The sequence below is a fragment of the Equus caballus genome, chromosome 20, assembly GCF_041296265.1.
Source record: "Equus caballus isolate H_3958 breed thoroughbred chromosome 20, TB-T2T, whole genome shotgun sequence".
Taxonomy (NCBI): Eukaryota; Metazoa; Chordata; class Mammalia; order Perissodactyla; family Equidae; genus Equus; species Equus caballus.
In genome coordinates, this window is record NC_091703.1 from 33039036 (window position 1) to 33063005 (window position 23970).

Consider the following 23970-nt stretch of genomic DNA (forward strand, 5'->3'; position numbering starts at 1 on the left):
TCGACGGCCATTGGACCCGCTGGGGGAGGGGGTGGGGCCGAGGCCAGGGACCGCGCATGCGCCCGGCGGGCCCCGCCTCCCTGTGCAGCGCCGATCGCGGGGCACGTTCCGGGGTCGGGCTGGCGGGTTCCTGCGGCGCGTGTAGCTGCCGCCGTGGGGCGCCCTGGGATAGCGGCAGGCTCGCCGGGTGAGCTCGCGCGAGGCGGCTTCTGGGGAGTGGGAGGCGCTGCCTGGCTGGGGCCCACGCGGTGGCACCCGCTGGAAGGCCGGGCCGCGCGGGGCTGGGGGCAGTGCGGGCGGATTTAGGCTGATCGCAGTGATGCTGGGGGGACTCATTGCTGGCTCTCGGGCGCGCTGATGTTGATCATCCCCGAAATCTCCGAGACGTTTCCCCTCTCGTGTGTCAGCGGTCACCCCCAGATCGCAGATGAGTAGGTTGAGGGCCAGAGACTCCCATCCTGCCCCAGAAGAGCCTCCGTGAAGACCCAGAAGGTCTCTGACTCCCAGGAACCTGTCACTGTCGACACCGTGCCCTCTAGTCTTTCCGGAAGAAGGGTTATGTGGGAAGGGATAGATACTTAGAATAACAGACCAGTGCTAGCAGGAGGCAGGGAATAAGGAATACGGTGTGACTTTAGCGGGTGTGACCCTCCGCCACCCCCATATACTAATGTGCTCTGTCTGTGTGGAACAGATCTTGACCCGTTTCCAAGCACTCCTGATGCCTCATTTACCTCTGGCTTCTTTTCGACCACCACTTTGGGGGCTGAGGCCCTCACGGGGCCTCCCCAGGTCCCATCCCCTTTCTACCCAGTCAGAGCCCCATGGATCTCACATCACCCGGAGAAACCGTGAAGCCAAACAGAAGCGCCTGCGAGAGAAGCAGGCGGCACTGGAGGCTGGGATAGCCCGGAAGAGCAAGGTTAGGGGGTCACACAGCGTGTCCTTGATTGGCTGAGAAGATTTGGGAGGGGGCTGGAGGAGAGCCTAGCTGGATTCCAGATGCCTAGGGTATCCTGGGAGTTGCATCTCCCCTTTCTGCTTCCTCCTCCCCCAGTCACCTGCAGAATCCAGTAAGGCCTGGACTCCTAAGGAGATAGTTTTGTATGAAATCCCCACGGAACCCGGTGAAAAGAAAGGTAACGAGGAGCTTGAAGGCTTTTTGTCCCATGTCTTGTTGCCCATTTGGTCTGCTGGAATGCAGCGTGGGAACAAAGTTCGGCAGTTAGTGGAGCTCTCCTCTGCCTCCACAGACGTCTCACAGCCCCTGCCTCCTGCCTACAGCCCCCGATACGTTGAGGCTGCCTGGTACCCATGGTGGGTGCGAGAGGGCTTCTTCAAACCGGAATATCAGGTTAGTACCTGGCAGGAGGGGTACTAAACCGTCCCCCGGATGGAATGGCCCGTGAGGTTGGTGGGCACAACTGAGCCTCAGAGCCTGGAGCTCGCAACCAGCCACATTGCAGAGCCTGCCAAAAAACAGGGAGAGCTTGTCTTTGGCTCCTGGTGTCTCCAAAGCATTTTCTTGTCCGCTTTTCCCCTTCCTTGCAGTTCTTTCTGCCTGGGAGACACTAGAGGGTGCTATTCCCACAGGTAACATCCAGTCTTCTCACCCTTTGACTTTTTACCTCCCTTCCAGACCCAGCTGCCCCACGCCACAGGGGAGACCTTTTCCATGTGTATCCCACCTCCCAACGTCACTGGCTCCCTACACATCGGTCATGCACTAACAGTGGCCATACAGGATGCCCTCGTGCGCTGGTGAGAAGTAGAAAGCATGGGAAGGAGTGAGGATAAACACAGAAGCCCAGGGATTCACATGAGGGTATTTCTTTTGCAGGCACCGGATGCGTGGGGATCAGGTGCTGTGGGTCCCTGGTTCAGATCATGCAGGAATTGCTACCCAAGTATGTCTTTTGCCACTTTTTCCTTTTCTTGAGTGAAAGAGATTTCTTCCCACAAAGCAAACCTGGTTCTCTGTTCATTTGCCCCCTAATCTTACTGTAGGCTGTGGTGGAGAAACAACTGTGGAAGGAGCGACGAGTGAGGAGACATGAGCTGAGCCGGGAGGAATTCCTTAGGGAGGTGTGGAAGTGGAAGGACGAGTGAGTATAATGGGCAGGGCTGGAGGGGCTGAAAGAGCAGGTTGGGGTCCTGGCTTCCCACCCACTCTTTCCTAATTTGTAATCATGGCTCTTGCCGTCCAGCCTGAACTTCCCTTAGAGAAATAAGCTCTGAAGCCCCTTAGCGTTTGGTGGCATCTCCTAGCTTTGTGTGTGTATGTGATATACATTAAATTGTCTATGTGTACACATATATGTATGTATATTTTTTCCTCCACTTATTCCATTTTCCTTTGCCTAGATTTCATCATCTCTCCTCACCCTTTCCCACCTTCTGTCTGCTTGAAATCACCCTCATTCTTTCAGACCTGTTATCATATGCCATCTTCTCTGTAAAGCTTCTCTGGGTTTCCCATGAATCAGCTGCCACCTCCTCTGTTATGTAGAACTTTATGCTTCTTTTAAAGTCATAGAAGGCTCCATAGTGGGCTTGTGTGTCTGTCTCCGTTAGCTTCTAGAGGCCAGATCAATGCCACACTCACTGCAGCACCCAGCATTGCTGGGGGCGTCACTGAGCCTGGTACATGGCTGGTGCTCAGGACATGTTTGCTGACAGAGATCTCCCTGGGCACAGGAAAGGTGGAGAGATCTGTGAGCAGCTCCGAGCTCTAGGGGCCTCCCTGGACTGGGACCGAGAGTGTTTTACTATGGATCCTGTGAGTGTTCCATGCCTTGTGGTGTCGGGGGTCTTTAGAGACCTGTGCAGGGAGGCGGGTTGTTGTGTGTGTTGGGGGTAGGAGGGTGGGAATGCCTGGGTCCCTGAGTGGGGTGATGGGCTGGGAAAGGGCTGTTGGATGTGGACTCTCAGGCTGTTCTAGGGCTCCTCTGCGGCTGTGACCGAAGCTTTCGTGCGACTCCACAAGGCGGGGTTGTTGTACCGGAACCGGCAGCTTGTCAACTGGTCATGCGCTTTAAGATCAGCCATCTCGGATATTGAGGTGAGAAGGGAAAGGAAGCAGGTTTGCGAGAGCTCCCAGGCAGGGTGAAAGCTCAGGCTCTGGAGCCAGGCTGCCTGGATTCACATCCGAGTTCTGCCACCTACCAGCTGTGTGACTTGTGGCAGCCTGTTAGCCTCTTTCAGCCTCAGTCTGTAAATTAGGGATGATGGAACTGCCTGCATTATGGGGGTGTTGTGAGAATTAAATGAGAACTCATGGAAGGCGCTCAGCACAATACCTGCGCATGGTTTAAGTGCTCAGTGAATGTTTTCTATAACTGTGACTGCACAAGAATTAGGTGAGGGGAGAGGGAGGTGGCTCCTGAATCCTCTGAATGGCTTTTACATGGGTTGCAGGGAGGCTGGGGTGGACGATGCGTGGAGGTGGGAGCCTTGCAGAAAGGCTGCCCTCCAACCCTACTGCCTCGCCGCCCCCAGGTGGAGAGCCGGCCCCTGCCTGGCCGCACGGAGCTTCGACTGCCCGGCTGCCCCACCCCCGTGTCCTTTGGCCTCCTTGTTTCTGTGGCCTTCCCCGTGGATGGAGAGCCCGGTGAGGGTAGTCTTTGGAAGGGTCGTCCACTTGTCTCTGCCTGCCTTGTTTTCTTGAGCCATGTTGGGCTGATGGGAGGGACCCGCCAGCCTGTTTCCACATGACCTGGTGGGAGGGGCATAGGGAACCTTGGTGGTGTTTGTATTCTTATGGGCACTTACCCTGGGAATTCTGGGCCATGTAAGAAAGGTGCACATGGTCAGTTTCTTTTGGGAACTTAGCATAATTCTTCAGGAGGCCGCTGCCCCCGAAAGAGACAAAAGTTCTAAAGTGTAGTTTGGACAGTAAGTGTTCCAAAGAGTTCAGAGAAGGGGAAGATGGATGAGCTGGAATAGTCAGAGGAAGTTTCTTCTAGAAGGGGCTGCTGCTAGCCCTGAGGAATGCACCACGTTTGTGATTGGGGTGCCAAGAACCCGCAGTGTCCTCTGGGCACCAAGCCAGGATTCTGGTTGCTTTTATTAACACTATATCTATTTTTCCAACACAACTTATTGAGGAATTCCTTAGCACCAGACACCCTCTCAGGAGAGGCCTCTGGTCATTAGCTGACATGGAAACCCTGGATTCCTATAGATACTGGTCCTAATTTGCTCTAGTTACTCCTGGGGGTCTGCTCAACGTTGGTTGCTCCATGCACCCTCCCTTTTCCAGTTCTGGCTTTAGCTGTGTCAGGAGTGAGGGGCCGGGGTGATGACCAGCTATACGTGCTTAAATTTTGTCTTCAGATGCAGAGGTCGTGGTGGGGACCACAAGGCCAGAGACGTTGCCTGGAGACGTGGCTGTGGCCGTTCATCCTGACGACTCCCGATACACAGTAATACCCAGTGTGCTCCCTGCCCCGGCCTTCCTGCCCCCACAGCTTTTTCTTCCCTTCCTTTGAGGATGGTAGCTCCTTCTCTCCTGCTTCTACTTCCTTTTCCTAAGACTTCTCTCCTCCCAGCTCTCCAGGGTCTCTGAGTCTGCTCTCTTCTCTTTTTGAGGTTGCACTTTTTCTCTAGCTCAGGGGTTGACAAGAGCTATGGCCCATGAGCCAAATCCACCCCACTGCCAGTTTTTGTCTGAGCCGCACTCATTCGCTTGTGTATTTTCTACAGCTGGCTGTGTCATGTATCATCTAGCTCTGCTACGGTGGCAGAGGGGAGTAATTGAAGAGACACTGGATTTGCCTCTTGGCTCACAAAGCCTAAAATATATACACTCAGACCCCTTAAGAAAAAGTTTGCTGACCCCTCTTTAGCTCTTCACCTTCTGGTTCTCACCCTCATTCCCAGGGTTCTTGGGCCCAGCCCAGACCTTTCCATCCCACACATGCCTGTCCTTGATCCCTTTCCCCTTTGTTCAGCATCTACACGGGCGACAACTTCGTCACCCCTTGACGGGGCAGCTTCTCCCCCTCATCACAGACTCTGCTGTTCAGCCACATGTGGGCACAGGTGAGTGGAGGTCAGGGGAAGGAGAAAAAGTCAGGGGTTTTGGGAGAGAGGGAAGGAACCAGGAAGAGGAAGAAAGTGTTGGGGGAATCTCCATGTAGGGTGGTCTGAATGGGCAGTGGGGAACAAAAGGGAGGCACAGACAAGGAGAGGAGGGAGGCGTGGGTGATGACAACACCTCTGGAAAAGCAAAAGCCAAGGTCGGGGCTCAGTGCTCACGGTGGTTCTGCTCCCCCAGGGGCAGTGAAAGTGACTCCAGCTCACAGCCCTGCTGATGCTGAGCTGGGGGCCCGACACGGCTTGAGCCCCCTGAGTGTCATTGCGGAGGATGGGACCATGACCTCCCTCTGTGGGGACTGGCTGCAGGTGGGACTGGCCTCCATGCTACCTCATATTTTGGGGGCACCCCCTGCCCCTCCTCCCCTCTTCCACTTTCTTGTTTTTCTAGAGGCCTTTAACCTTTCTTATGGCCACTTTTCCCCCAGGGTCTTCACCGATTTGTGGCCCGGGGCAAGATTATGTCTGCACTGAGGGAGCGGGGTCTGTTCCGGGGCCTCCAGGACCACCCTATGGTGCTGCCCATTTGCAGGTAACCCCGTTTTAACTCCTTTACTTAGGACCACCCCCAGAAGGGAATGGGTGGAGCTTAAGAGTGACAGTAGGGTGGGTTGTGCACTCCTTCCACTAGAAGAGAAGCTCTGTGTCAGTTTATTTGCTGCTGTGTTCTCCGTACTGAGGGCCTGGCACAGGAGGGCCCATGTCCCTGGGGGAAAGGTCCAGGGTCGGAGCAGCGGTGGACTCGCCCTGTCTCCCTTTCAGTCGTTCCGGGGATGTGGTAGAGTACCTGCTAAAGAGCCAGTGGTTTGTCCGCTGCCGGGAGATGGGGGACCGAGCTGCCCAGGTGAGGCTGCAGTGCGAGGATGGACTGGGGCCTGGTGGGGGGCAGCTCCCGGAGGATTGGAGTGAAGAGACACGGGGTGGAGCCCTCCTGCCCCAGAGACCTCTCTAGCTGTGGAAACTAAGAGGAGGGCTGTGGGGATGGAGTGGCCCAGAAAGGGCTGGCTTATGTTTTCACTCAAGTCCAGAATCTTCTCAGGAGCCTTGGGAGGTCTTTTCTGAGTTTTAGAACCACCCCAGAGGCACCTGTCCCATCCTGGGAGGGGTGCCGGTGCAGGAGGGGAAGCCCTGTCTAACGGCCCTTTTCCCCAGGCTGTGGAGTCCGGGGCCCTGGAGCTCAGTCCGTCCTTCCACCAGAAGAACTGGCAGCACTGGTTTTCCCACATTGGGTAAGGGGTGGGGAGCTCTCGTGGGGATGGGGAGGGAGGACCCACTGGTTGTTCTGAGAAATCGCTCATGGCTTCTCGGCAGGGACTGGTGTGTCTCCCGGCAGCTGTGGTGGGGCCATCGGATTCCAGCCTACCTAGTCGTAGAAGAGCATGCAGAGGTTGGTAGGAGGAAGGGATGGGAGGGCAGGCGTGGCGGAAGGAGACCTAGCGCCCCAGTCAGAGGACTTCCAGCCAGGCCCAGCACCCGACCTGTTCCTGCACTTTTGGGGCTTGGTCATGTAACCTGCGGCCAAGAGGGCCCCTGAGCCGGCATTTCGTCATCTCACCACCAGAGGGGGCCGGCCGTTGTCAAACCACGGAAGAGAACTTGAAACTCAGTGATGTTTCACACCTATCAGGTATTATTCTTCCTCAGGCTCCCCCTCCCCCTGACTTCTGCAGGACGGCAGGAAGGACTGTTGGGTGGTTGGGCGGACAGAGGCCGAGGCCAGAGAGGTAGCTGCAGAACTGACAGGGAGACCAGGGGCCGAGCTGACCCTGGCGAGCGGTGAGTGCCAGAGGGCCGGAGGGCCGGGGAGGGAAGATACTGAGTGGAGAAGGTGGGGCTGGGAAAACAGGGAATGGGGCCAAGGCCTGACCCCTGGTCTCTGGGGATGGGGGTTGGGCTGGCAGGGTGGGCAGTAGCTGGCTGAGGTTCTAGAAGCTGAGGTTCCAATTGTCCCCATTCCCTATTCTGTTTCCCAGACCCTGATGTCCTGGATACATGGTTCTCTTCAGCCCTTTTCCCCTTTTCTGCCCTGGGCTGGCCCCAAGAGGTGAGGCGGGTTGAGAGGAAGGGCGTGAACGTGGGGATGATGAAGTCAACAAAGGGGTCCCCCTGAGTCTTGAGAAGAGCTGGAGGCCCAGAGCTTGGGCCTCTTACTCCTTCTGTCTTTTCTCCTAGACCCAAGACCTTGCTCGTTTCTACCCCCTATCACTTTTGGAAACGGGCAGTGACCTCCTGCTGTTCTGGGTGGGCCGCATGGTCATGTTGGGGACGCAGCTCACAGGGCAGCTCCCCTTCAGCAAGGTAGTTGGTCCTTCAATGCCCCTGTCCCTCTCTGTGACCCCCTCAGTGTTCCCCAAAACTTGTCCTCCGCTCTAACCCCTAATGTGTGGGTATTCGTGTTCCCTATCCCTTTTTCCTGACTTACTTTCCACCCCAAGGGACCCTCCAGGGAAAGGCTCTCTAGGCCCCCCTCTGCTGTCTTCTTCCATGCTCCTAGGTGCTTCTTCACTCCATGGTTCGGGACAGACAGGGCCGGAAGATGAGCAAGTCCCTGGGGAATGTGCTGGACCCACGGGACATCATCAGTGGCGTGGAGCTGCAGGTCAGGATGCGGAGCCCAGCACGAGGGATGGGGTTTGCAGGAGAGAGGGAGGGAGCCTGAGGAGAGGGGCTGACTGGGACAGCTGGAGTTGTGAGGGACAGTGGGTGGGACCCTTGCAGGGGCAGGGACTTCAGCCGAGGCTAGTGAACTGCCCATCCCAGGTGCTGCAGGAAAAGCTGGAGGATGGGAACTTGGATCCTGCGGAGCTGGTGATCGCGGCTGCCGCACAGGTGAGTCCGCAGTGGCTACCCTGTCCCAGCTTCTAGCTTGTGGCCGCTGATTTCCTGTACCACCCAGGCTTCTGACCCTACAGCCTCATAGGCTCCTGCCACTCCTCTTCTCCCTCTGGTTGCAGAGGAAGGACTTCCCTCATGGGATCCCTGAGTGTGGGACAGATGCCCTGAGATTCACCCTGTGCTCCCATGGGGCCCTGGGTAAGCCTGGGCGAGGGAGGTGTTGGGGCAGTGGGCACCTGCGCAGAGGGGCGAGCAGGGCCCGGGACTCCCTGTGCTGCCACCGCCCACATACAGATTCTCTCCTTTCTCTCCTTCCCAGGGGGCGACTTACATCTGTCTGTCTCTGAGGTCCTGAGCTCCCGACATTTCTGCAACAAGATCTGGAATGCCCTGCGCTTTATCCTCAATGCTCTAGGGGAGAAATTTGTACCCCAGCCTGCAGAGGAGGTACAAGAAAGAAGAGATGCTTTCTTCTTCCCTCTGGGGTGGGGAGTCAGCTGTCTGAGCGTTGAAGGTGGCATCTGGAAGGAAAGGAGGCAAGGGGGTGGGAGTTGAGCCGTCCCAGTCCTGAGCCCCCTTTTGCCTGCAGCTGTCCCCCTCCTCCCCTGTGGATGCCTGGATCCTGAGCTGCCTTGCCCGCACTGCCCGGGAGTGTGAGCGAGGCTTCCTGACCCAAGAGCTCTCGCTTGTCACTCACGCCCTGCACCACTTCTGGCTCCACAACCTCTGTGATGTCTACTTGGTGAGTGAGGCTGGGGGCCAGGTGTGGCGCTCCGCTCCTGTAGACCTGCTTCTTGAAATCGGGTTCCCTGGCAGAGAGCTCTGAACTGGGTTCCTGATTGTCCCGTTAGGTTAGGACAGGAAGGGAGACGAGACGGGACATCCCAATTCCCCTCTTCCCCGGGACTGGTGTCTGTAGTGCAGCCTGGGCGCCGTTCCCTGCCTGTCATCTGAGGAGAGAGGAGGACCAGGGGAGACTTCTAGAAAACAGTCTAACAGAGCAGGGTTGGAAGGCAGATGGAGATCCTCTCTGAGCCCTGGTGACTGCTGAGTTTGGGCCCTGGGCAGGCCGGGAGCTGTGAGCAGATGGGGAGGAGGAATAGTGGTCCTTTAGCCCAGGGGTTCTCACACTTGATCCTGCGTGAGAATTGCCCAAGGGCCGTTCACCAGGAGCGCAGGCCCCACGCAGAGCGGCTCATTCAGCAGGCGAGGGTTGGGATGGCAAGAATTTTCATTTTTTGTCACAGGTGATGCTGCTGGCTCAAGATCCCTGCCCTAGCTCACTGTTTCTCAACCTTTTTAAAAACCTCTGTCCCTTTTATTTTTTTAAAGATTGGCACCTGAGTTAACAACTGTTGCCAATCTTTTCTTCTTCTTCTTCTTCTCCCCGAAGCCCCCCAGTACATAGTTGTATGTTCTAGTTGTGGGTCCCTCTGGTTGTGCTGTGTGGGATGCCACCTCAGCATGGCCTGAGTGGTGACATGTCTGCGCCCAGGATCCAAACCGGCGAAATCCTGGGCTGCCGAAGCAGAGTGGGGGAACTTAACCACTTGGCCACAGGGCCAGCCCCCTCTGTCCCTTTTTGATAAGCAAAAAACTCAGTGCTTTTCTTTAAACTATGCAAACATTCCTGACAGTTTTATTTCCCACCCATGTCTGAGAATCCCTGCCTTAGATTTCCACTTTTCACGTGCTCCATAGTATATTCTGGGGCAGCTGATGGTGCTTCTGCCCACAGATTCCCCACTGGTAGGGTGGCAAGTGTGTGGAGGAAGGACGTGGCCGTGGGCCGTCCCCTGACCCGTTGGCTTCCTCCCTAGGAGGCTGTGAAGCCGGTGCTGTTGCACTCGCCTCGCCCGCCAGGGCCTCCTCAGGTCCTGTTCTCCTGCGCGGATGTCGGTCTCCGCCTCCTCGCCCCGCTGATGCCCTTCCTGGCCGAAGAGCTCTGGCAGAGGCTGCCCCCCAGGCCTGGCGCGCCCCCTGCCCCCAGCATCTCTGTTGCCCCCTACCCCAGTGCCCGCAGCCTGGTGAGTCACGCGCCCATGGTGTCTGGGAGGGGGGCTGCTGCTGAAGACCTGGGGAGCCATCTTCTAAAAGTTTGCTGCGGTGGAGTCATTGACAGTGAGGGTTTGTACTTTACCGTGGAGTCTTTGGGGACATGGATTGTTCCTGCAGGGCTGACTTGGGGGCAGTATTAGCAAAGTGGTCAAGAGCAGGACTCTGTCACGAGACTGACACTTACTAGCTGTGTGACTCTGCCTCAGTTTCCCCTGTCTCTGAACTGGGGATAGTGATAGTACATGTCATGGTTGTGATGAGGATTAGATGTTAGTAATAGGATATCCCAAAAATCTCAGTGCAGTTTTAAGCTTTGAAAACTTCAGAAGGGTAAATGCTACAAACTCACCCAAAAAGTCATTTTAAAGTTTATTTAAGTTTCTTTTATACATACTTGGTTTTGTGAGTTTTGAATAATACATTTTCAATTCTAATTTGTTTTTGGTGGTTTGCCATCTTCAATCAGAGTGACTAAACAGACATCAACCCCCGACCATCTAAGACCTTAGATGACGCTCCAGTTTTCGCTGTGTCGTGCTCCTTGAGGTGGTGCATTTTGCGTGTAGTGGAGAGGACAGATCTGTTGCTCTGAGGAGATGGGGGTGGGCAGGTGGAGGATAGAACCAGGAGAGTTGAACTGAGTCTCCAGGAGCCCGCTTGTTAACTGTGGGTCCCCATCTCCAGGAACACTGGCACCAGCCCCAGCTGGAACAGCGCTTTTCCCGGGTCCAGGAGGCCGTGCAGGCGCTGAGGGCTCTCCGAGCCACGTACCAGCTCACTAAGGCCCGGCCTCGAGGTGAGGCGGGTCCTGGGCTCCCGAGTCCCTGCAGAAAGAAGGGGCTGGCGGGAAGAGGGGAAAGCCTGGAGGGCAGAGCCCAGAGTTAGGAGGTGCAGGGTGGGAAGGGAGGCAGGATCTTATGTCTTGACCCTGACGGATTCCCTTTCCTCCCCAGTGCTGCTGCAGAGCTCAGAGCCTGGAGAGCAGGGCCTCTTCGAGGCCTTCCTGGAGCCCCTGGGCACCCTGGGCTACTGTGGGGCCGTGGGCCTCTTACCCCCAGGCGCAGCAGCTCCCTCCGGCTGGGCCCAGGCCCCACTCAGTGACACCATTCAGGTCTACATGGAGCTGCAGGTGACCAGAAGAGACTGGAGGGGGAGGAGTCGAAGAGAGTGTGGGGAGGAGGGGAAGTGGTGGGTGCTATGAAGGTGAGGAGGGGCTCCTTAGAATGGAGACGAGGGAGGTGCTGGGCGGGCCGCAGATGTCTGAGCCTTCTCTCTCTCTTCTTCTGCAGGGCCTCGTGGACCCCCAGACCCATCTACCTCTGCTAGCTGCCCGAAGACACAAGTTGCAGAAGCAGCTTGATGGCCTCAGAGCCCGGACCCCATCAGAGGGAGAGGCAGAGACTCAGAGGCAGCAGAGGGTGAGGCTGGGGGAGGCCACCCGGGAAGCCCGCCTCCTTGAGGGAGTGTGGGCTGGTGGGGGTGGCCTCATTCCTGGCCCCTCACCTGCTTCTCTCGTCCAGCTTTCTTCCCTCCAGTTGGAATTGTCGAAGCTGGACAAGGCAGCCTCTCACCTCCGGCAGCTGATGGATGCGTCTCCCAGCCCCAGGGAGCCCTGAGCTCTAACTTACCATCCCTGGCACTTTCCTTCCCTCCCAGACCCACCCTTGAGGACAAACAGATCTGGCAGCTGTCAGGGCGTGATGGGGCCTGAGAGACCGTGTGGTCCACCTCTCTCATTCTGTAAATGAGGACACAGACTAGCTCGGTCAGCGTGCCTGTGGGTGGCCTCGAGATGCTCACGTTCCTGCCCCAGTCTCCCTCCTATTCAGTCCCACCTGGAAGTTTGGGAATGAGGAAATTCAGACAAACTTATAAAATCCTGAACACGTCTGGCTGTGGTCCTTTTATCCCTCGTTTCCCTAGTGGTGACTTTCTTGGCTCCTGAGACTTTGGTCTGGGGAAAGAATAGGGCTGCCTCTTAGCCTCAGGCTCTGGGCCACAGTGGGAGTGTGGGTGCTGGGCGGTGCCTGCCTTGTTGGAGGTAAGCGGAGTTTTCCAGCAGGGCCTGGGCACAGTGACTTGGGTTCCACCTACTTTCCGGAATTACTGACAATGCCCTGACTTCTGCAGGCCCTGCCTCCTCCTCACCAAATGAATGGAGGCATCCCTGCTCCTTGGCCCTTCCCCAGGGGTGCTGAGAGGAGCAGGGGTTTCCTCCATGCCTGAGGGCTGCAGGGTGTGCGGGAGTTGAGTTCCCTCTTTGTGTGCTCCTGAGACCAGAGTGCAGGGACACACTGCCCAGCCCCTCATTCACGGATGCCCACCTACCCACCCTGAACACTTTGTCTCATTTCAGTGGAATTCAGGGGTCTGGCCCTTCACGCCCAAGTTACATTTTGTCCAGCAGCTCTCAGTAGCTACCCTGTATGGTGCGTTTATTGAGGTCCTCTGTGGTGCCATTTAATTCTCCCAAGAACCTCATGAGGTGGATGTTCACCCCATTTTGGAGAAAGCTGTTAGAGAATAAAAGTACCTTGGCCAAAGTGTCAGCTGGGATTCAACCCAATAAATTAGGTGCAGATTCTTTCTAGCTGTTGTGACCAAGCTTCAGATATAATGGTGGCTTGGATGAGATGGACATTTCTAGTGCTGGGCAGAAGCAGGGCAGGGCTCTGCAGTAATGGGGGCCCATGCCTGTTTCAATCTTATTTTCCTGCCATTCTCTTACACTCGTTCCAACTCTGGGTCTAAGATCTGCTCCAGCTTCCACCACCAAATCCACATTCCCACCCAGAGGGAAGAGGAAAAGGAGGAGGTGGTGGTTTCTTTTTTTTCCTCTCCCAGTTGCACGGGTATTTCTTGAACACCCACTATGTGCTGGGCCCTAGTTTGGACACTCGGGTTCATCAATGAGGGAAACCATGGTCTCTGCCTTTGTAGCACTTTCCTTCCAGCAGGGAGAGTCAGAAGTAACATGTCAATAAGTAAAACTATGTCATAAATGCTATGGGGAGAAAAGGGTAGGACAAAGTGGGGGGACCCAGGTGTACATGTTGGGGGGCAGGTGGTAGCTGAATAGGGGTTCAGGGCAGAGCTTCTTGTAAAGGTGAGATTTAAGCAAAGACTTGCAGGAGGTGCAGCAGTTACCAAGCGGATGTCTGGGGGAAGTTTCCAGGTGGAGGGAAGAGCCAGAGCAAAGGTAAGATGGGAGCACACCTGGAGTGCTCGAAGAATGGCAAGGAGGCTGATGTGGAGGCAGAGAGCTGTCACCTGCCCATTGGTGCAGGCTAGGGGCAAGCCATGAAATACTGGGGCCCCTTGGGCCCCCCTACTACCTCTCCTTTGGGCTAATTGTCCCAGGATGGTTGTAAAGGAAACTAGAGGAATTCTGTAAGTTTTTCTTTTCACTCTCCCATACCTGTGCTCCCCTCATCTTCAGGGATGCTCCATGCCAAACTGTTGTCTTCACCTCCCTCCAAAGTAGTCTGTTTCTAATTTCACGTGGTGGTGATGGGGGGTGTGGGGGTATAATAGGAGGGGACGGGTACTGTGGAGAACAGGAAGCAATCATATCAATACTTCCAAATGGGCATGTCTGGGCTGCATGCTAGCCTTTTGAGAGAGCGGGTAAGAAGTCAAGACAATTTTGAGTGGGGAGTCAGATGAGTGTCCGCATCAAGAAAATCAGGAGCAGGAGGACCCCGGACCCTCGAGGAGACTAGGACTTAGGTGTTGGGACCGGGTTTCCACCCTAATATTCCCAGGCCCACTTATCTGACAGACACTGTGGCATGTGCCTCAGGTAGCTTATCCATGTCATCTTCACAATAATCCTATGAGCTGGTACTATTGTTACCCCCATTTTGCAGGTGAAGATGTGGAAGCTCCGAGAGCATAAGGAACTTACCTAGGACTCGCACGTGGGCCTGCGTGACTACACGTTCTCGTGGTTAGCAGGACAAGCTCTCTGGCGCCCTCCTCTCCTCCCCACCACCGACTTATGCCAGGCCCACCACCCGCTCACAAGCTGAACCCCTCATCCCTCATCTCTCACCTGAGCTGCCTCCCACCCACCTCCTGCCCTGACTGACCTGTGGGGATCCCTGGGTCAGGGGCCCATGTCCTCGGGTGTTCTGTCCACATCCCTGTCTGGGGTTCCTGAACCCCCAGCCCCAAAGCTTAAGCAAAGAGAGATGAAATGAAAGTCTCATTTAAGCCAGCATTTGTCTGGGGTTGACCTCTCCACTGCTAATGGACTCAGGTGAGGGACTTACCCTCTCGAAGCCTCAATTTCCTCATCTGTAAGATTGGATACTGATACCTGTCCTGCTACATTCAAGATTGCCGCAAGCATGGAGATGAGAAGGCATCACGTCTGGAACAAAGTAGGAATTCAGTACTTGTTTCTTTCCTTTATTCCCAGGGGTTCTGAAGATCTCACTTGAAGTGTGTGTTCATGTTCATGCATATATGTGTGTGGGGTGCGTGTATCCCTTAACAGTTAATTCCCTAGATTCTTTCTAGGCTTTTGTCACTGGTGTTGAGGGAGAGAGTGTCCATCCCGGAACCCCTCTGCTTAACAAGGGGGAGAATCAGAGACCAGGGCGTCCAGTTGCCGGCCCTATGCTCATGAGCCCACAACCTCAAATCATTGGATTTAGCGTATTTAATGCCACTCAGCAGGGTGAGGGTCGGCTGGAAGACAGGGCCAGCACATCCCCCAACACTCCAGGGGCCAAATGCCCGGGGCCAAGAGGGGCACAGGCTTCCATTGCTCTCAGACTCTGCAGATGACGTGGTGTGGGCATCCTGCACGATGGAGAGTGACGTTGGTCCCGGATGGGAGATGGAAGAGGAGGCAGAGCTGGGGGAGACAAGGGGTTGGAGGGCAAGGTGTAAGATGGCTCTCACTCCCACCCCGGAGACAGCCAGCCCCCAGCAGGGAGGCCCACACTGATTCAGACACACTCCACACAGCCCCATCCTTTCCCCTCCCGAAAAACTACCTTTTTGAGAAATTCCAGGAAGCTGGAATCATAGGAGACATTTGCCAGAAAGGAGTCCTTCAGCTTCAGTTGCAAAGTCATTCCTGGCCCTAAGGATCCAAAAGCACAGCTTAGGACCCAGCCGTCAGGGCCAGATTCCCTCAGAGATGCGGGCACCCCCTCCTACGCCTCTCCCTCGAAGTTCCTCTTCCCCGGCAATGCCATTTCAGACCCTCTCCAGGTGGCCGTTCAGCCCCGAACCCTCGGGCGCTCAGGACTGGGTGCCTCCGTCTCTCTCTCTCTCTCTCCCCTTCTTGGCCTCTTCTTTCCTTGGGGACCCGTTGTCCAGCCGTCAGCCCTCACCTGCTCCATGTGAGCTGCCGAGGAAGGTCAGCAGGAGGAAGAGGGGCAGCCCGGCCCCCATTGTGGCCACCTCGCTTCTCCGATGGGCGGAAGAGATGCCTGAAGCCCCGGCTGGCCTCTCCTGACCGGGCCTGCCTTTCTATACCCTACTCAATCCTTAGTACAGGCGTTTGGGGGGAATGGGGAGGGGGAAGCAGGAACTGGATTTTCCAGTTCTCCCAACATGGCTTTGAGGACCCAGGAGAGGCCTTCACTGGGCTGTAGGGGAGAATAGAGGGTGGTCCCCTTTTCTCAGTCCTGTGCCCTCCCGCTTCCCCATGATTCAAGGCTTGAGGGAGTGGGTGCCTGGTCCCACAGAGAGGGAGGTTGAGAGGGGAGTGGGGACTAGGGAGGTGTCCCTCCTGCAGGTGTCTGGGCCCCACCCAGGCCTGAACCTCTCATTGCTCTTTAGGGATTAATTATTAACTGCAGTTAATTTTCATCATTCATGCCACTGAAGGGCTCAGGAATGTGGGCCCAAAAGGGAGGGGTGGATTATGCCAAGTTTTTTCCCAGACCCAGGTGTCTTGCTCCCCCCGTCACAGTGACTTTTGGGGTGAGAAATGTGGGTAATGGGGAACTGTCATCTTTGAATGTTTTGTTTTAGTTGCTCTAAAATATCCTGGATACTCAGGTGGAGACATGAGTTCCATCAGACATCCTCCCCCCTCCCACCCGGGGCACTCGTGCAAAAGGGACGCCTCATACTCCCAGCAACACCCTCACACATAGGCACTCAGAGTGGCAAATCCGAGGACAGAGGCGTGGAGGGAGTCTGGAGCCCATCTAGTTTACCATTTTTCTTTACAAACTAGGAAGCTAAGGCCCAGAGAGGGTAAATGACCTACTAAGGTCACATGGCAAATCAGCAGCAGAGAGATGAGATCCCATCCGTCATAATGCCAGACACAGCGGTCAACTCAACAGATTGACACACCAGTCACGTAACCCCCTGGAACACAAAGGCACACACACTTCGTCTTCCTATCCGCCTCCCTTAGCATCATCTCCCCTCTTCCCAGAAAACCAGTGGGCCCAGCACAGAGGGATGGAGGCAGAGAGAGCACTGGGCAGAGTCAGGAGAGAAGCCAGAAGCAAGGTGAGGAAATTGGAGAGATGGAGAGAGACACACGGTCTACACCATAAATAAAGTGAGACATCCAGGGACTAAGACTTGCACTGGGAGCAAGAAGCCCAGGGAGGGAAGAATAAATGGATGAAAAGATCAGCAGATACAGGAGGTGTGAGCAGGGGGAAGAAGGCGGGAACACAGAGAGATGCTTTGGGGCATCTGAGTCTTGAGGGTAGGAGTGCCCCTGTGTCTTTCCCAGCCGGTGGCCCGTACTCTTTCCATGTAATCATAGCTGACGCTGTGGTGTGCTAGGCACATTAGAAACATTGTTTCCTTTAATGTTGTGACAACCCTTTGAACTAGGTACTAGACTAGGTAGTAGACTACTCAGTTTTAGGGGTGAAGAAACTAAGACTTAGATAGGTCATGTGTCTTGTCCGAGTGTGCACAGCTCGGAACTGGTGGATCCCAGTGCAGTGGATTCAGGACAGTCTGCCTCCACGTTGCACTGTCGCTGCACACACTGCGTCTTCCCTGGTGTCCCTCGTCTCCCCTCACCCCTTCTCCACCAAAGGAATGGAAAACTCCGTGGGCTGCTGCCAGTCTAGATGAGTAATGGCTCAGGTGTTCATCTGCTTAACCTGCCCTGGGGTGTCCTAAGGGTCAGCTGCAGTTCCCAGGCCATGACGTTCTCTACTCCCACCCAGCTCCCAAATCCTGCTTCCCCCAGGGACCCATACATCCTCACCCCCAGTGGTATTTCTAGGAGCAAGAGGAGGACCTTGGGATAGGGCACCTGGGTGTCCCCTCTCCCAGGAGGGTCTGGGCTGGGGCCTGCCTTGGGCCTGAGGGACAGGTCCCAGTCTGGGAAGAGCCCGGGGGCCAGGTAGGGGAGTCCTTAGGCTCTTACTCACTTTTCCCCTGGCCCAGTGCTTCCTGGGATCAGGCTGGGACAGGTTAATCCTCTGGGGACAGCTTGGTGACCTCTCCCTGGGGATGGAGATCCTGGTGTTGATGGAGGCCCCGGCACACCTGGCTCTCCCAAGACTTGTAATAGGTCTGGGAGCCTTTAAAGAGCCAGGGAGAAGGGCCTGGAAAGACACACAGCTGGCACCATGGACGCTGCACTGGTGCTGCTCCTGAGCCTGCAGGCCTTGGCGGGACTTGGTGAGAACCGGGGCTCCGACATGGAGTGTTGGGGTGATGTGTGGACTCTGGGCCCAGGATAGCCAACTCTTCTAACCCCATCATATAATTTTTCCTTTTTTTCCAACAGCTCAGCTGACCCCATCGGGGATCTCTAATCCGGTATCTGCTGGTCTCCCCACCGCCTCAGGGAGTCTCCCCACCATCTCAGGGAGTCTCCCCACCGCCTCTGCTGGTCTCCCCACCGTCTCAGGGAGTCTCCCCACCGCCTCTGCGGGTCTCCCCACCGTCTCAGGGAGTCTCCCCACCGCCTCTGCGGGTCTCCCCACCACCTCAGGGAGTCTCCCCACCATCTCAGGGAGTCTCCCCACCGCCTCTGCTGGTCTCCCCACCGTCTCAGGGAGTCTCCCCACCGCCTCTGCGGGTCTCCCCACCGCCTCAGGGAGTCTCCCCACCATCTCAGGGAGTCTCCCCACCGCCTCTGCTGGTCTCCCCACCGTCTCAGGGAGTCTCCCCACCGCCTCTGCGGGTCTCCCCACCGTCTCAGGGAGTCTCCCCACTGCCTCTGCGGGTCTCCCCACCGTCTCAGGGAGTCTCCCCACCGCCTCTGCGGGTCTCCCCACCGCCTCAGGGAGTCTCCCCACCATCTCAGGGAGTCTCCCCACCACCTCTGCTGGTCTCCCCACCGTCTCAGGGAGTCTCCCCACCGCCTCTGCGGGTCTCCCCACCGTCTCAGGGAGTCTCCCCACTGCCTCTGCGGGTCTCCCCACCGTCTCAGGGAGTCTCCCCACCGCCTCTGCGGGTCTCCCCACCGTCTCAGGGAGTCTCCCCACCGCCTCAGGGAGTCTCCCCACCATCTCAGGGAGTCTCCCCACCGCCTCTGCGGGTCTCCCCACTGTCTCTGCGAGTTTCTCAACAGTTTCTTCAGCCTCTGGGGGTTTTTCGGGTAGTCCTCAGACTTTGGCTCCGACCATTTCTGGGAGCACTTCAGGAACAGTCTCAACATTGCCAGGTAACATTTCTGTTGCTCAACCCATCTCTGAAGAACTCTTTAGCTGTAGCTCTGGGGCGGGGGTCCTTCCTGTGCTCCACCGCGGGTACTCAGCAGTGCCCCAGAACCTCCTGGACCAGGGCCCTGGCCTTGGTGGCTGTACAAGGACCCCCTTCTTTGCTTTCAATTTATCAACCTTTTCTCTTGTGGTTGGTGTCTTCTGTATCCTGCCTCAGGCTTTTTTTTTTTGCCTACCTCAAGGTCATGAAAATATTCTCCTACATTTCCTTCCAGAAGCTGTCTTATTTTAGCTTTCAAGTTTAAGCCTGTGCTCTATCTCAGATTAATCTCTGTGTATGGAGTGAGGTAGAGGTCATGGTTAATTTTTTTTCCCTTATGAATTACCAACTGCCCCAGAACCATTTATGTCAAAGACCCTCCCTCTCTCCCCACCGGTGAGTCGTGTGAGTACCTTTATCGAAGGTCAAGTGCCCACATACGTGTGGGTCTATTTCTGGATTCTGTTCTGTTCCTCTGTTTGTCTGTTCTTATTCCAGTGCCACAGTGTTCAATGACCGCAGCTTTGTAGCACGTCTCAAGATATGGTAGTATGTCTTTCGCTTTTGTTTTTCTTTTGAGAATGTCTTGGCTATTCTCAGTCCTTTCACTTCCATAGAATCAGTTCATCAATTTCGACCAAAAACTTGCTAGGATTTTGACTGAGGGTGCATTAGATGCAATTTCTGCTTCTGCTCTTGCTTGGGTCTCTTCCAGTCATTTTCCCCCGCTGCCTTTCTAGGATCTGTCTCCCCCACGGCAGCCCCTGGAGCTGCTCCAGCTGTGCCTGGGACTTCCACATCGAGTGGGGCTGTCTCAGGAGGTTCCACTCCCACAACGGCTGGAGCGGCCACCATGTCCCCTGGGCTCAGTGTCCCGAGCAGTAAGGCGCTCTTATTCGCATTGGGTCTTCTACCAGGAAAATGTTGGTTGGGCCCATTCTTTCTTATTCCCCTGCAGCCGCCCTGGCTCCTGGAGTGGAGAACAGGGACAGGCCTTAGTGCCTGCTTCTAACTGTGTTTTGAGTATGTCTGAGGATGTCTCCAATTCTTAAAGGCATTTCAGTGCCCCCTCAAGCCTCTGATCAGACCAATACCCAGATGTCTGTTACCTGATTGCTTCCTTGAAAGGTTTTCAACTTCCTTCCTCATGGCTGAATCTATCTTTCCAGGGCAAGAAGCATCCCTGCCAGAGCTGCCATCCTCCTCCCTCCTTCTGTCTCCCTACTCCCCTCCCCTTCAATCCTAGCCTCCCCATAGGCTGTCCGAGGGCAAGAAATCAGTGGAGGAAGGACAGGACAATGCCTCTGGCTCCTGTTAGTGACCAGAGTCAGCGTCTGTCAGGAGTGGTGGGGAAGACTGGGGTTCAGAAGGAGAGAGGCCCCCATGGGGACCCTCACAGTGAAGAGACATCACCGATTGAGCGACGTGGACAGTGGAGCCTTAGATATGGAGGAGGGTTCAGAAAGATGGAGAGATGTGGATGTCAGTGAGGAGTCAGAGACCGACAGACATGTCCGCAGGTGTTGAGGAAGAGATGACTGGGGTTTAGATCGAAGCCCTAAGGGGGCCTTCAACCTCCTCCATTGAGATTCTTATCCCAAGATGATAGGAAAGAATTCCACAGAGAAACAGGGTCTTAGAGTCACGTGGACATCAGAGTCACAGAAGGAAAGATGGAAAGTCACGGAGGGCAGTGAGGAGTTGGGGGTGGAGGTCCTACCTGCCTCAGTCACTGTCCCTCTCTGCTCCTCAGGCCCGAAGCCTCAGGAGCAGGGCTCTGTCCCGGATTGGGCCATCGTGCTGATCACCCTCACTGTGGTGGCAGCGATTGTTGGTCTACTGTACGGTATCAAGAAGGTGAGTGAAACTGTGGTCCAAATGTGTGGGTCCCCAAGGCCAGCGGGACTGGGACTCGGCTGCCCCAGGACTCTGAGAAGAACAGGGGCTTCAGGGGGAAGGATGACAGCTTGCCACACTTAGGGAGGGATGAGGGAAAAAAAGGAACCCCGGTCTGGGTGGCTGAGAGGAAACATTGACCAGGCAGGGGCTTGGGGCTACTGAAAGAGACACTGGGCATGTGCTGGAGGCTGCCCAGCCCATAGAGGCACTGAATTCAGCTCTAGGCAATGAAGCTCCAGCTCTGTGGAGCCATGTTAACCTGTGTTTTGAGTCCTGGCTCTGCCATTATAGCTGTGTGACCTTGTGAAATTTATTTAGCCTCTCTATGCTGCAGATTCCTTAATAATAGTAATAAAACAATAATAATAATAACAACAACAATAACTAATACTTAAATAGCACTTATTATGTGCCAGGTGCTGTACATATCTTAGTTCACAGCAATCCCGTGATGTAGTAATATTATTACCCCTCACTCTACAGATGAGGTAATTGAGTCCTGGATAAATAAGAATTATGGCGTCCATCTCAGAGGGCTGTTGGAGGATGAAATGAGCTCATGCACATAAAGCACTTAGGTGCTTGGCACGTAGTGGGTGCTCAGTAAGTTAGTCTGGTTCATTATTATTGTTGCTTTTGCTGGAAGAGGAGCACTGAGACCCTGAGCTGTTGAGGGGACGCAGCTGTTCATGGGGAGAGCTGAGGGCTGGGCAGCCGGTTCCTGGGGCCTCAGTTAACCCATCCTATCCGTCCCTCATCCCACAGGCCTGCCAGTTCCGGAAGGAGATGAGTGTGGGATGTGGCTGTGGCTCTGTGACCCCTTATAGCTGCCACCGCGAGGTCCCCGGTCAGCGCTACTCCATCAAGTGAAGGGGCGGGGCCAGGATCGCCGAATGCCCCTCTGCCTTTGGCCTGCCCTCTTCCCCTCCTAAACAGACTCCTGATTCAAGGCTCAGCCTTCCCGTTCACACTAGCTGGGGCTATTTCCTGCAGGTGGGTTCCTGGGACCACTGGCTCCCCAGCTCTTCTCCATCAACAGTGTAAAAGGAAGTCCACTGTCAGTCACCAAGCAGAAGGCTGAGATTCCAGTCCCGGTTCTGCCGCCAGCCTGCCGTCTGGCACCTGATTTCTCTGCTGCAGTTTCTCATCAGTAAGAGGAAGGACCAGGGCTAGATGATGTCTAGGGGTCTTCACGGAGTCTGGGCCTGGGCAGTTGGTATCTTCGCCCTCACCCTTTCTTCCCATCCTCTTCCCTATCAGAGAAGCTCCTTAGCTGAGGACACTTTGCTTGGACCTCCCAGGACTTTCCCCCTACACGTCTCCTTCCATACAGAGTCCCCTTGGACTGACTCCTGATCCTCCCTAGACCCCCGATTCTCTTACCTGCTCTGTGATGCCCTCTGGGTGGTGGTGGACACAATTCTTGCTAAATAAAACAGCACTCCCTCCGCTGATCTCCCAGCCGCTGTGTATTTGCCCAGGTCTGTGGGCTTTGCTGTCGGGCAGGTGCAGGCCAAGTCTGGGCTCCGCTGCTTACCAGGTGTGTGACCTTGGGCAAGTCACTTCCCTGATTCGAGGTTGTTTATTCTCATCTGTTAAATGAGGCTGACATTGCTAACTTCATAGGTTATAACAAGGTGCACAGAAATGCTAAAACTTCAGTAGCTCATAGGGTTGTTTGTGACCGGCCCCTCAGCCTCTGGCTCAGAGAGAACAACCTCTGCTTACACTAAGAAGTCAACTTGAGCTCCACCTACCTCCAGGTTCCCCCACCCCAGATGCCCATGTCCTCTCGGGGAAGTTGTGGCTCGAAGAGAAGGGGGGATGTTTATTTACACAATTAAAGCAGAGATCCCCAGCCTCAGCACTACTGACACATTGGGCTGGAGAGTGAGTTCTTGTGGGGGCTGTCCTGTGTATTATAGGATGTTTAGCAGCATCTCTCCACCAGATGCTAGTAACAACCCCCTGCAAGTTGTGACAAGAATGTCTCCAGACATTGTCAGATGCCCCCTGGGGGGCAAAATTACCTCTTCTTGTTGAGAACCACTCTCCTAGAGGCCTGGCTCCCTGGAGGAAGGGGTGGGGTATCGGACTAGTGGAATAGGGGGCTGTCAGTCACTGATGAGTTCAGATGGAGTTGCAGAGGAGGGCTTGGCTCTGCCTCAGTTTCCCTATCCTGCAGGATGCATTGCCTGGGAGGCAGGCTGTCCACTTCTGAGTAGTCAATCTTTGGCCTGACTCCACGGAGCCTTATTAATCTCCTATTAATCACATTAATGAGCAGTTGGCCTCTTTTCGTCCCACCCATTTCAGCCCTGCCTAGGGACGAGTCACACCAAGTAATGAGAGGAATTCGTGTTCGGCCCTCTAGTCCTCCTATGAGCCTCGCTGCCTGAGGCCCTGGCATCTTGCCCTCTAGGTCCTGGCCCTCTCCACTCCCTCTGCCTGCTCCACGTCCCCCAGATGGGCAGTAGCCAGCCTTGGCATCCACTCCATTCAGCTGAGTAAACGCTTATTCATTGTTGGCTGTGTGCCAGGCCTTGTCCCAGGTGCTGGGGATGCAGCAGTTGTCAAGGCAGAAACGGCGCCTGCAGGGGCTTACTTTCCATTAGAGACCCACGGTGAACAAATTGAGTGATGGGGTGGTGACTTAGACACCTGGACCCACAGCTTTCTCTCTCCTTAGAGCCCCTGGTAGTCAAGTCTGTCCTCCCCCTGCTCCAGCCCAGGCACTGTCACCTGGGGGCTCAGTACATGAATTTTGACACTCTCTGAGCTAATGCTTGCTTCAGACAAGGAACCAAGAGGGAGGAAGAGGGAGGCTCCCGGGAAATCCTAGAACTGGATTTCTGCATTTCTGTAGAGGGGTGGATGGGGGTTTGGAGGCGAAGAGACGCTGCAGGGCTGAGGTGGGACAGGAAGGGAAGGGGAGTGAAGGCAGAGCTCCTGTACGCTGAGCGTCTCTGCCAAAGGTCTCGGCCTCAGACCCTTTGGGTGGCCAGGACCTGTCTGCATCCCTGGTGAGGTATGTGAGGATCATTCTGGGGTTCTGTATCTGCCTTGTGTCTGTCACTCCCCCCACTGTGTCCACATCTTGTATCATCCCTGGGCGTCCGGAAGCACCTGTCCACAGCAGCGGGCCATGTGAGGTCTTTCCCCTCTCTTTGCTCTTTCACCTGATACTCATGGACAGCTCCACCCAGGGCAAAAAGAGTGACCATGTGTGAGTAAGGGGTGTGGAGAGCTGGGCTGACGTGAGAGAGGCCAGAGGGCAAACTTGACGCTGGAGAAGAACCAGAATTTGAATCTCCTCCCAGAGCTCTGACCTCCAGTCACCCCGACTCCTTGTCCTGCCAGAAATCAGGTCTTCTAGAACCTGGCTGTTGCTCCCCACCTCCCAGGAGCCCTGAAGGCCGCCCTCTC

At 55.5% G+C, this 23970-nt stretch overlaps 3 protein-coding genes across 10 annotated transcripts; 2 read left to right on the forward strand and 1 right to left on the reverse strand.

Moving 5' to 3' along the window:
- Positions 1-21: 21 nt before the first annotated feature.
- On the forward strand, positions 22-11880 carry VARS2 (valyl-tRNA synthetase 2, mitochondrial). Of its 5 annotated transcripts, none has more exons than XM_005603691.4 (30): positions 22-187; positions 695-922; positions 1058-1139; positions 1254-1354; positions 1640-1761; positions 1841-1907; positions 2008-2105; positions 2698-2779; positions 2942-3061; positions 3499-3610; positions 4336-4424; positions 4953-5043; positions 5279-5406; positions 5526-5629; positions 5860-5941; positions 6250-6326; positions 6409-6484; positions 6768-6873; positions 7071-7141; positions 7270-7395; positions 7592-7696; positions 7858-7926; positions 8052-8130; positions 8252-8379; positions 8522-8674; positions 9753-9959; positions 10675-10786; positions 10944-11119; positions 11280-11408; positions 11511-11880. In XM_005603691.4, the coding sequence occupies exons 2-30, from the start codon at positions 722-724 to the stop codon at positions 11604-11606; spliced, it is 3189 nt and encodes a 1062-aa protein (XP_005603748.2). In that variant the 5' UTR covers positions 22-187; positions 695-721; the 3' UTR covers positions 11607-11880. The 5 variants fall into 5 exon arrangements, 4 of the variants coding, with proteins under 4 accessions (XP_005603748.2, XP_005603749.2, XP_023479935.2 ...); XR_011429949.1 differs by having other exon boundaries at positions 40-187; positions 9180-9959; XM_005603692.4 differs by having other exon boundaries at positions 57-187; positions 1285-1354.
- Positions 11881-13239: 1359 nt separating this feature from the next.
- Positions 13240-21998, forward strand: LOC111769184 (autotransporter adhesin BpaC). Of its 4 annotated transcripts, XR_011429951.1 has the most exons (7): positions 13240-14375; positions 16400-16476; positions 17380-17616; positions 17726-18607; positions 20399-20502; positions 21028-21147; positions 21310-21998. XR_011429951.1 is itself a non-coding variant. In XM_070245186.1 (4 exons), exons 1-4 carry the CDS (start codon positions 17565-17567, stop codon positions 21412-21414), a joined length of 1143 nt encoding a protein of 380 aa, XP_070101287.1. In that variant the 5' UTR covers positions 17442-17564; the 3' UTR covers positions 21415-21998. The 4 variants fall into 4 exon arrangements, 1 of the variants encoding a protein (XP_070101287.1); XR_002801977.2 differs by lacking the exons at positions 13240-14375; positions 16400-16476 and having other exon boundaries at positions 17442-17616; positions 17726-20502; XM_070245186.1 differs by lacking the exons at positions 13240-14375; positions 16400-16476; positions 21028-21147 and having other exon boundaries at positions 17442-17616.
- Positions 14642-15524, reverse strand: SFTA2 (surfactant associated 2). Its single transcript, XM_003363799.5, has 3 exons — positions 15339-15524; positions 14997-15085; positions 14642-14854 (listed from the first exon to the last, which is right to left on the reverse strand). The coding sequence occupies exons 1-3, from the start codon at positions 15397-15399 to the stop codon at positions 14768-14770; spliced, it is 237 nt and encodes a 78-aa protein (XP_003363847.2). The 5' UTR covers positions 15400-15524; the 3' UTR covers positions 14642-14767.
- Positions 21999-23970: the final 1972 nt, after the last annotated feature.